This window comes from Macaca fascicularis, chromosome 17 (genome assembly GCF_037993035.2).
Source record: "Macaca fascicularis isolate 582-1 chromosome 17, T2T-MFA8v1.1".
NCBI classification, from domain to species: Eukaryota; Metazoa; Chordata; class Mammalia; order Primates; family Cercopithecidae; genus Macaca; species Macaca fascicularis.
In genome coordinates this window covers 12,381,216-12,392,757 of record NC_088391.1, presented here as the reverse complement: position 1 = coordinate 12,392,757, position 11,542 = coordinate 12,381,216, and the positions used below count along the sequence as shown (strand labels likewise).

Here is an 11,542-nt window from a genome sequence, read left to right as displayed (position 1 = left end):
GTAGGATTTAGAGCTCTATTAACTAATAAATGACTGCAGTCCATACAAGATCTGAGCCTGGAATGGAAAAAATATTAAGATTATATTCAGATAACATGTTTTTTATATAAATTTATAAACTATTTTTTAGTCTTCAGTAGAAATTGTTTTTAAATGTGCAAAATCCAACAGGTTTTTAAAGTTTTATTTGAAAAAAATTAATGAAGATCCTTGTAACACAATTACCTATGAACTAAAATTATAACTATACACAAACCTATTTTTAGATATTACTGTTAAAATACAGTAATATCTGTATTTGAATATGGTATTCAAATATGATATGTATTTGTATCAGAATATGGAACATAAAACCTGTACCCATCCCTAAAGTTATATGTACATTACTGCTTCATTTATGGCTTGGGTGGGAATGAGCCCAGTCACTCACTACCATTACCTTATACTAAAAACTGAGGGAAAAGTGTAAGGTCATAAAGAAAATACTTTGCATAAACCAATAAATCAAGTTATATAACATTCAAAGTCACCAAATATTTATAGTGTCCTTAACTTACCGATCATCAATACTATTTTGATAATATATATGTAGCAATTTGTCTTTGATCCATGCTATCTGTTTTGCGGCATCTTTTCCAGCTGCTGATTGTAAAGCATATTTCTTATAAATCTGGGCAAGTCCCATCATGGCTTCTTTGCGTACTCTCCACTTAAAAACAAAAAGTTTTATTTATAATGTAAAAAGTCTTCCATTATATAAACTAAGGAAAGTCTAGTTTCCTAGTTTTGTGTTTTCCTTCCCTTTACAGATTTTTTTCAAGTCTCAGATACTAAATATCAATTTATAATTACTATATTTATAAAAAAAAAGCACACAACTATCACATAAATATTTCTACTATGTAAAGTATGGGAGAAAAATCAACATGTGTAAAGAACTTTAACGCTTTAATGTCTTAAACCTATCATCTATGCCTCAAAACAAAAGCTAATCACACTCTACATATTGTGACTTAAAATTGGTGAGGAAAAACAAGCTACCAAAATTTTTGTTCATGCATTTTTAGAGACAGGGTCTCTGCTGCCCAGGTTGGAGAGAAGTGGTGCAATCACAGCTCACCAAAGCCTCGAACAACTGGGCTCAAGCAATCCTCCCACCTAAGCCTCCCAAGTAGCTGGGACTACAGGCATACAATGCCGCACCTAGCTAATTTTTTATTTTTGTTTTTTGTAGAAACAGGGTCTCACTATGTTGCCCAGGCTAGTCTCGAAATCCTGGCCTCAAGCAAACTTCCCACCTCAGCTTCCTAAAATGCTGGGATTACAGGAATGAGCCACTGCAGCCAGCTCAAGAAAGTAAACATTAAAACACAAAGACAGAATTAAATAGATAAACTGTGACCCATCCCTCACAATTTTTTTCTTAATTAGGGTCTATATTGAGCATACTTACACTATTACAAATAATAGTAATTAAGATGTATTAAAGGCATATGATATTGGCTTTATCAAATGCTGAATGTAAAAATACTTATCAGTAGTCCATTCTGTACATCTGGGACTGAGTTGAAGTATAAGGGAAATGTATTCAACTTTTTCTTAAACAAGTGTATATTTGTTACAGTGCATCTGACATTCATTATCTTAGAATAAGTTCATTCTTTAATTTTACGTAAACACAGCACTGTAATCAAAAGGAAGCTGGTAATGTTGAAACCATCATGAATCTGCAGAGATTATTAATTTTTTCCTTTATGGTCCTTTTTCCTTCACTATAGTCTGTCGTTCATAGCAACAAATTATTCCCTTGGTTTTTCTTTCACTTAATTACAGTATATTAAGAATATTTATTGTCTCATTCATCCACCAACTACATACTGAAATAAAAAACTTCTACAAATCTTAAAAAGATTTCAGGCCAGTCATGGTGGCTCATGCCTGTAATCCTAACACTTTGGGAGGCCAAGGTGGGAGGATGGCCTGAGACCAGGAATTCGAGACCAGCCTAGGCAACATAATGAGACCCTGTCTTTAAGTCAAAAAAAAAAAAAAAAAAATTGGCCAGGCATTGTGGCACATGCCTGTAGTCCCACCTACTCAGGAGGCTGAGGTGGGAGGACTGTTGGAGCCCAGATCAAGGCTACAATGAGCTGTGATGGTACCACTGCACTCCAGCCTGGGTGACAAAAGGAGACTCTGTCTCAAAAAAATAAATACGATTTCAATTTGTTTATAAAAACTTTGTATCTCTAACTCCCTATGTTATCTCTAACTCTTAACTCCCTCTTCTTCGAAGAGAATTTAAAGATACATCATATTCTAATATTACCAAGAACATATATATAGTCAATTATTTTTCAGTGCTCAATTTTTATATGAATGAATCAAGCAACCATACAATGAACATAACATGATGATCAAAAATATACATTATGATTCCAACAATACACAAAAACAGCTCAAATTCTAAGTCTAGCTGAAAAAAAAGTCATTTAGAAGGCTATGAACAATGCAAATATCCTTTCCCTCCATGTCTTTTGGCCCTTTTCACTAATTAATACCACAATGAAATATTCAATAAAGTCTAAATTTATCAGTTAAAATAAATTGTTCTGGATACCTATAGATTTGAAAGGAAAACCATGTGCTTCTTGCCCATTTATCCTCCACGCACAACCAGCATTATCAAGGACAGTATTAAACAAGGGAGATGGCACGATCAACCTGTTACAATTTTTTTTTTTTTTTTTGAGAAAGAGTCTCGTTTTGCTGTCGCCCAGACTGGAGTGACACAATCTCAGCTCACTGGAAGCTCCGCCTCCCAGATTCATGCCATTCTGCCTCAGCCTCCCAAGTAGCTGGGACTACAGGCGCCCGCCACCACACCCGGCAAATTTTTTGTATTTTTAGTAGAGACGGGATTTCACCTAGTTAGCCAGGATGGTCTCAATCTCCTGACCTCATGATCCGCCCGCCTCAGCCTCCCAAAGTGCTAGGGTTACAGACGTGAGCCACCGCGCCCGGCCTACAATGTTTTAAAGAATTTACCTAGTCAAAGCTATTCCAACAACCAATAGGCAGGCCTCCCACTTTGTCTGCTAATTAGTACTTAAGTCAAAAAGTCTCATCCTTCACCAAAATTACTCTTATGCCTAAATGAGGCTTAGATACTATTATGGCCAATCAGGAGGGAACGAACATCCATTAAAGTATTTCCTGAGTGCCTAATATATTCCATGCAATATGAAACACAAACATAACAAGATACAGTCGTCTCAAGTTCACTGATTAATGAGTGGAGCTAGTGGGTACTCATTCAAAAAAGTTGGCTTGAGGTCACAGAAAATAGGCTAGAAGCATGGCACTCTATCGGGTTTAGCTTTTGTAAGTTGAAAACATCTTTCATTCTCTATTCCATGTTAATTATAATGCAACCAGCTAGACAACTACCAATTCATACCCATATAACAACAATAGCCCTGAAAGAAGAAAGAAAAAGAAGAGTCAACAACATAAGAGAAGTTGCATCTCAGGCCTTTACAAAAGTCCCTTATCATTAACACTGGTATACAGGCTAAACATCTGACTACCATTAAGAGCTGTCTTATTTTTAGGATTAGAATAAATATCTTTGATGAAGAAAAACTGATACATTTTAATATAACAAAAAGTAAAACTACATTCAGATAATTTTAAATATTAAAATGCCTCCACTCCCTAAAAAAGGCTAATTATATTGAAATATATATTTAAATATATTTTCAAATACTGTTAAACTTCAAGTATTAAAAATGAAAACTTAGTAATTATTTATTTGTACTTACTCGTTTGTCTAATGTTCTCTCTCTCACAAAATTAAGTAAGTGATCATTGACCAGAAGAATATCCTTTTTAGCAGCTGTAACTATTGACACAATAACATCATGTCTAATGGCTTCCTCAGGGTCATGTGACCTCACTTTAAGATACTCTGAAAGATAACATTTTATTACAATGGAAACTTTAATAACTAAAATGTTTTTAAAACACTGCATGATACCCTTAAAAATAAGCCTTAGCAAAACAATACCTAAGTAGAAGTTTCAAGAAAATTAAGAGCCCAGAAAGGAAGGGAAGGAATAAAGAAGGAAAATTAGTTCTTCAGTCAAAAAACAGTAGTGACATCCAATTGAGTAGTAAGAGCCTCCTCTCCATTTGGTAGATTGGGTACTTAAGAATTCACTAACCTGACTGGGCGCAGTGGCTCACGCCTGTAATCCCAGCACTTTGGGAGGCTGAGGCAGGCAGATCACTTGAGGTCAGGAGTTCGAGACCAGCCTGACCAACATGGAGAAACCCCATCTCTACTAAAAATACAAAATTATCTGGGCATGGTGGCGTATGCCTGTGATCCCAGCTACTTGGGAGGGTGAGGCAGGAGAATCACTTGAACCTGGAAGGGAGAGGCTGCGGTGAGTTGAGATCGCACCATTGCACGCCAGTCTGGGCAACAAGAGCGAAGCTCTGTCTCAAAAAAAAACAAACCAAAAAAAAAAAAAAAAAAATTAAAAGGTAGGGCGTGGTAGCTCACGCCTGTAATCCCAGCACTTTGGGAGGATGAGGTGGGTGGATCACCTGACGCCAGGAGACCAGTCTGGTCAACATGGTGAAACACCATCTCTACTAAAAATACAAAAAAATTAGCCAGGCGTGGTGGCACACAGCTGTAGTCCCAGCTACTCGGGAGGCTGAGGCAGGAGAATCACCTGAATCCAGGAGATGGAGGTTGCTGTGAGCTGAGATTGTGCCACCGTACTCCAGGCCTGGGTGACAGGGCGAGACTCTGTCTCAAAAAACAAAAAAACAAAAAAAACAAAAGTTTTTTAAAGGGGACAAATAACAAGAGAAGAGATCACAACAAGAGATCACAGCAAGAGATGTGTCCACAAAATTTTGGCAGATGGACAACAAGTAAATGTCACAGGACAAAGGAAAAGGACGAAACCCAAACGGGAAAGAAAACAATAAATAAGCTTATTTCCAGAAAAAACACTGAAAACATTTAAAATAGTTTAACAACCTATAAGAATGGCTAAAAACAAAAAGACTGAAAACATAAAATGTTGTCAAGGATGCTAAATGACTGGAACTCTCATTCATTGCTGGGACAAATGTAAAACACCATAACTAATACGGAGAACTGTTTTCACTGTCTCTTATAAAGTTAAACATGTATCTACACTATGACCAGCAATTTCATTACTGTTTGCAAAAAGAAATAAAAACATAAGCCCACAGAAATCCTTGTATAAGGCTATTCACAGTAATCACTATTAACAGCCCCAAATCAGAAACAACCCAGATAACCATCAAAAGAAGGAGGAAACAAATTATGGTGTATTCATACAACAGAATAATAACAATAAGGAATAAACGATACAGGATAAATTTCAAAAACATGTTATATGAAAGCAGACAGATCTCTCTCTCCATTCCCCACCCTCAAAAAGAATAGTACACACTGTATGATTCAACATATATGAAACTCAAAAACAGGCAAAACTAACCTACAGAAATAGAAATCAGAAAATGATGACAGAACTAACCGGAAGGGGATATAGGGGGACTTTTTGGCATCATGGAAATTCACTGTCTCTTCAAACATCAAACTGAACACTTAGGATCTGTACATTTTAAGTTAATTACACTTCTTTTTTAAGTTAAAAAAAAAAGAAACTGTAGAACAGACTCTGATATTTTCTCTAAAATACAGATAAATGTGAGTTAGGTGTTCAGGTAGTCATCCAAATACTTTACCAATTAGGATTCACAGAGCTTTCCATATCCCCCTGTGGCAGAGAATAATTGAGAAACTTGTGGAGGCATCTGTTATCTCTATGTCATATCCAAACATTTAAATATTAAAATATATACTACTTTATTATAAACTACTTCCCTTTGGTTTCTCCTGTATATCACAAATAGGGCAATTAATTTTTTAACTTTTTTAAGTGGATTGTTTTATCTATTCATTTTATTTAAGGGAGAATTACAAATTATTTGCTTAAAAAGGGAGGACTGGGTCTGATGAGGTTGAGAAGCACTATAGTATAAGGTTCACATGTAGAAAGTGAAATGATCCTGCTAGTCAGGAATGAAGCTGGAGAAATTTAAAATGAAACAGGGTATATGGGGTTTAAAAGAAAATAACTGAAGATGTGACTGAAACTAATAAAAAAAAAAAATCAAGACCTCACTTTTTTTTTTTTTTGAGACTGAGTCTTGCTCTGTCGCCCAGGCTGGAGTGCAATGGCATCATCTCTCAGCTCACTGCAACCTCTGCCTCCCAGTTTCAAGCAATTCTCCTGCCTCAGCCTCCTGAGTAGCTGGGATTACAGGTGTGCACCACCACACCCGGCTAATTTTTGTATTTTTTAGTAGAAACGGGGTTTCACCATGTTGGCTGGGCTGGTCTCAAACTCCTGACCTCAAGTGATCCACCTGCCTTGGCCTCCCAAAGTGCTGGGATTACAGGCTTGAGCCTCCACGCCCAGTCTCAAGCCTCACTCTTTCAAACAAAAGCAAGGATTGCTTTACTACTCTTACACTTTTATCACTTTCTCTAGCAGTAAAAACCTCTGAAACCTGCCATCATATTTCAGGTAGGGGAGAAAGAAAGAATCTTCTACAGAATGAGTTAAGAGAAGGATAAAGCAAGCCCTCATCTGTAGCAACAGCGAGTAGAAGTTAAAAAGCAAGAAACGACTGACTCTCTAAGGCTACTGGGAAAGAGGAGATGGGAAGCCAATATGAGCCTAAGAAGGAAAGGCATACATTGGCAGGATATTTCCAGCACTGCCTCTCTCCTGCTCAGTCAGTATAAATCCTCTGTGACCTATGTAACCTAACATGACAGCAAGTTCAATGAAAGAAAAATTCTATCTAGCCATGTACAAATCAATGGTGCACACTGTTACACGTTATCAATGGCAAAAAAGCAGGGGTCTGGTTTTAATAACTGAAAAACATGATTCAAATATTTCAATTAAAAAAATTCAAAATCAGCCTGGGCAACAGAGTAAGACCCTGTCTCTTAAAAAACAATTTAAAAATCACAACTAAGCAATAAAACTTACTTTTTAAAAATTCAAAATCTAAAATGAAGGCAGGAAAATAATAATGTAGTATAAATAAGTATTAAAATTATCATTTTGATTATATATCACTAAAATTTTCGAGAAAAAAGATAAATTTTAAGAGAAATGTGAACAATTATTGCATACTGAATTATTTAAAATTATTTAAGCTCCTTAAAGATGAGTGATACAATTAAAAATATTTTGGAGATACAACACACCTAAATACTTCGGAGAACAAACCCAATGGAATGGCACGAACAAGTAAGAGACAACGGGAAAAAAAAAAATAGGCTCTGAAAAACCAGATGAACAAATATAACCAACCTTGGATTCCCAAGAAAACAAAATCCTAAGCCACTAGAAGAAAAACATGTCAACCAACTCAATATATACTACACTCTTCAAAAGGCATAGGAACTAGCAACAAGTACTTCCGTATCTTAAAACAAGGAAGAGAAGGAAGGACTGGGTGAAGGCTGTTTGAGAAATCCATTTAGGATACTGACCCTATTCCACAACAAAAGAAGTCTGGAGATAAATTCTATAATAAAAATATAAAACAGTAGCGCTAAACTGGGGGACACCAAACAGTTGAGGGCATGGATACTATACCCCAAAAGAGGATTATGTGACAACTAATCTGAAATGTGAATGCAGAAACCCATCATTCTTTTCCCAAACACATTAGTAACTCACCTTTAACTTCTAGATAAGATACTCTTCTATTGGAAATTTGACAGGATGAAGAGGAAGTATCTAAACTAAGGGCTCCCCAACAACTTACTCTGATCACTCAAAAGTGAAGTTCAGAGTTGACAGACCCAACCATGTACTCAGAGTGTTCCAAATATTACAGCTTTTTATTCAGCCCCCAACTCTCACTCATGAGCAGATAGCCACAGATTGCCAATCATTTGAGGAAAGCATATACTCAGGGCTTTCCAAACAGCTTTTGATTTAGCGCCCCCACTCTTAATCATGAGCAGATGGCCTTGGATTGCCAATCATTTGAGCAAAGCCTTTAACAAGGAAAACAAAGACAAAAGCAAATATAAGGTGAAAAAAACAAATTAGCAGAAACAGACATTTTGGAAGAAAAAGATAAATTCCTCAAAAAACTACTATTGACACTCTCAGTGAAAATACTGTATTAGCAGCACAAGAAAAGGATGCTTAAAAAAAAGGAACATCCAGAGAAAAAGGGAAGGAGAAAGGGGAGGTGGAGAAACAGACACACACACAAACGAAGAGGAAAGGAGGGGAAAAAGAAGGGAGGAGGATGGAAGGGGAGAACAAAGATAGGAGGAAGAATGGATGACACTAAAGTCAATGCTATATAGCAGAAGCTCAGAGCAAGCAGTCTAAGGAGTACAGATGTGAGTAGGAAACCAGAAAGCTCCAAGTGGTATGTCTCCCAAAAAGGATGAAACTGGTAAAATATCTGCTTTTTTTAAATTATTATTATTATTATTATTTTGAGACAGAGATTCGCACTTGTTGCCCATGGCACAATCTTGGCTCACTGCAACCTCTGCCTCCCAGGTTCAAGCGATTCTCCCGCCTCAGCCTCCCGAATAGCTGGAATTATAGGTGCACGCCACCACGCCCAGCTAATTTTTGTATTTTTAGTAGAGACAGGGTTTCATCATATTGGTGGGGCTGGTCTCGAACTCCTGACCTCAGGTGATCCACCCGCCTTGGCCTGTGCTCAGCCTGAAGCTAGAATTTCTACTGCATAGTTCTCACGTAGGCTGGAAGCATCTACGAAAATGTCTATCTCCAGGAACAATTATTAGTTTCTTAGTTTAAAGACAATTCTAAACTTATTTTAGACATTTGGATTTAAACAGGTCTTGACTTTGACTAGATTGTAAGACTAATGTTCTTTAATATTTTAAGAACTTAGGTGAGTCATGGTAAAGTAATTTAACCAAGGCAGAAGGAAAGCTTGAGTTCAGGAGTTCTAGGCAAGCTTGGGCAACATAGCAAGACCTTGTCTCTATTTAAAAAAAAAAAAAAAAAAAAAAAATCTAGCTTCAGAGAACAACTTCCATGACCTTAAACTAAAACAAAACTTTACCTACTGCCCCCCAAAAAAGGGATTTTTTTTCCCCTATGAAACTTTTTTCCACTGAAGAGCATGTAAGAATATTTGCTGTTACATATATATAGTACCTGTTAAGTCCTTTGCTAAATCAGGATGGTTCATGAGACAATGGCTGGCAAATTTCACACATTCCAGGCGGATCGGTACGTGGATATCATTAAACCTGATAAAATATAAAGGCACAGAGTGATCTTTAAAATAAGAGAAACAGACATGCATTAAATCTGTACCCAATTTATATTTTTCTAATGAAAGAAAAAAAAAGTTTATGAAGGAAAATGCAAAGTAGAACCAAACCATTTTACAAAGTTTCTGATATAAGATGTATGTCTGAATGCTCTGGAACCTCTATATAAACTAGGGCAATCTCCTGTGAGAGCTGTGTGATTTTAAAGAACCTGATTAAACCATATACATTAGGCTCAAATATAAGAATGACAAAAAATTTCCTATAAACATTATACTTTCAAATACATCTATTTATCCAAGTGTGCATATACAGTTCATAGAAATATCATAAATCGCAAACTACGTTTGAAAGAAAACTTTCCCTAAAGTATTCCTTTTAAAATATGGGGCATTCACTAATGTATGGCAGATCTCATACTAAACCCTATAGTATATTACATGACTCTAAAAGTGTACCCAAATTACTACTATCCAATTACTCATCACAATTATTACATTGCCACTAATGGCAAAACCACTTTTTACATTACATCTGTAAATATGTATGTATCCCTAAAAAGTTAAAATTCTTTGGTTGATATGTCACTTAAGCCTCTTTTAATCTTTTGTTTTCCCTCCAACTCTTTTTTTCCCCTGTAATTTGCTAGAGCAACTGCTGTGTGTGTGTATGGTTTTATTCCATAATTTAGATTTTGCTAATTGTATCATTCTGATATGAATTAACAGGCTCCTCTCTCTTCTAAATCCTGTAAACTGGTAGTTAGAGCTGAAGACTTGATCATATTCCGGTCAATTTATTTTTGTCAGACTACCAAAACACCATAGAGGGTATTGTGTTCCTCCATTAGGAAGCACATGATGTTGAGCTGTCTCTCAACCACTGATGTTCAGTCTGTATACGTTACTTTATCACAGAATGTAAAATAGTAATTAAGAAAAAAATTAAGTATCAAGAACATTAAAGTGAAGCCAAGATTTTTCCATTCAATATTTTCATATGTCTTAATTCTATGAAATCAAAAGGCTCCCAAATCTTACATCATTCAACACCTAAGAAACAAAATTTAGCATTATAAAGGAGAGGGAAAAAAGTCTTCAAAATCAGCACCAAATTACTCATAAAAATTAGAAAAAAGCATATGTTCCATCAAGTATACCTCCCCTCCCAAAAGTTATAAAATCTAGCCTCTGGTCCCATACAGCTTCCTGAGTGTTTTGAATTCAGGTACTCAATCCTATATACTTTACCATTTCTCAGGTAAACATGCACCTTACAACAATTAAAAATAAATATACTAAGATGTCTTTTAAAAGACTAACTCCTTAAAGTTGGTGTTATTTAATACTGTGTAAGTTTCATGTCATTAATATTAAAAGGAAAAATTACAATAGGATAGAAAGGTGACATACACATTTACATTAGGATTTCTCCAGTTAAAAACCAAAAAAATACATCCCGGCTAATCCAAGTCTTAATTTAAAGATATAATAAATAACTATATAGTAAAAGTATTTTTGTTTTAAAATATTAAATAAAATAAACTTTAAATTGAGTTGCATAATTTAAACTGATATTCTTCCTTACTGTCTAAAAACTTTCCATTGTATTTAAAAGAAAAAAGTTGGCTTAACTTGACTCACTGAATATAATTATTGAGCTAAATTAGAATCAAGAAATCAGACTGGAGATTTGAAGCTTAACAAACACTTATCAAACATCTTATATCCTCATTTAACAAATCAGAAAAATGAGACCAAAATATGAAATTTACTGTAATCACTGACAGTTTTTATTAAAATGAAAAGAAAGTGGTGATACCATTGCAAATATTTCAACACAAAGAAAATAAAATCAGAGTCTTTAAATCTTACTTTTTTTTTTTTTTTTTTTTTGAGACAGTCTCGCTGTCGCCCAGGCTAGAGTGCAGTGGCAAGATCTTGGCTCACTGCAAGCTCAACCTCCCGCGTTCACGCCATCCTCCTGCCTCAGCCTCCCGAGTAGCTGGGACTACAGGCGCCGCCACCACGTTTGGCTAATTTTTTTCTATTTTTAGTAGAGACGGGGTTCACCCGTGTTAGCCAGGATGGTCTCGATCTCCTGACCTCGTGATCCGCCAGCCTTGGCCTC

At 35.8% G+C, this 11,542-nt stretch overlaps 1 protein-coding gene across 12 annotated transcripts in view; it reads right to left on the bottom strand.

Moving 5' to 3' along the window:
- PDS5B (PDS5 cohesin associated factor B) overlaps nucleotides 1-11,542 on the bottom strand; it is a 189,304-nt gene that overhangs the window by 89,720 nt on the left and 88,042 nt on the right. For all 12 annotated transcript variants that reach the window (XM_005585608.5, XM_005585609.5, XM_005585612.5 and 9 more), the window contains 3 exons: nucleotides 9,294-9,388; nucleotides 3,825-3,970; nucleotides 558-709 (listed from right to left, as the gene is read on the bottom strand). In XM_005585608.5, coding sequence (XP_005585665.1) covers nucleotides 558-709; nucleotides 3,825-3,970; nucleotides 9,294-9,388 — 393 coding nt within the window. The remainder of the gene's footprint in view (nucleotides 1-557; nucleotides 710-3,824; nucleotides 3,971-9,293; nucleotides 9,389-11,542) is intronic.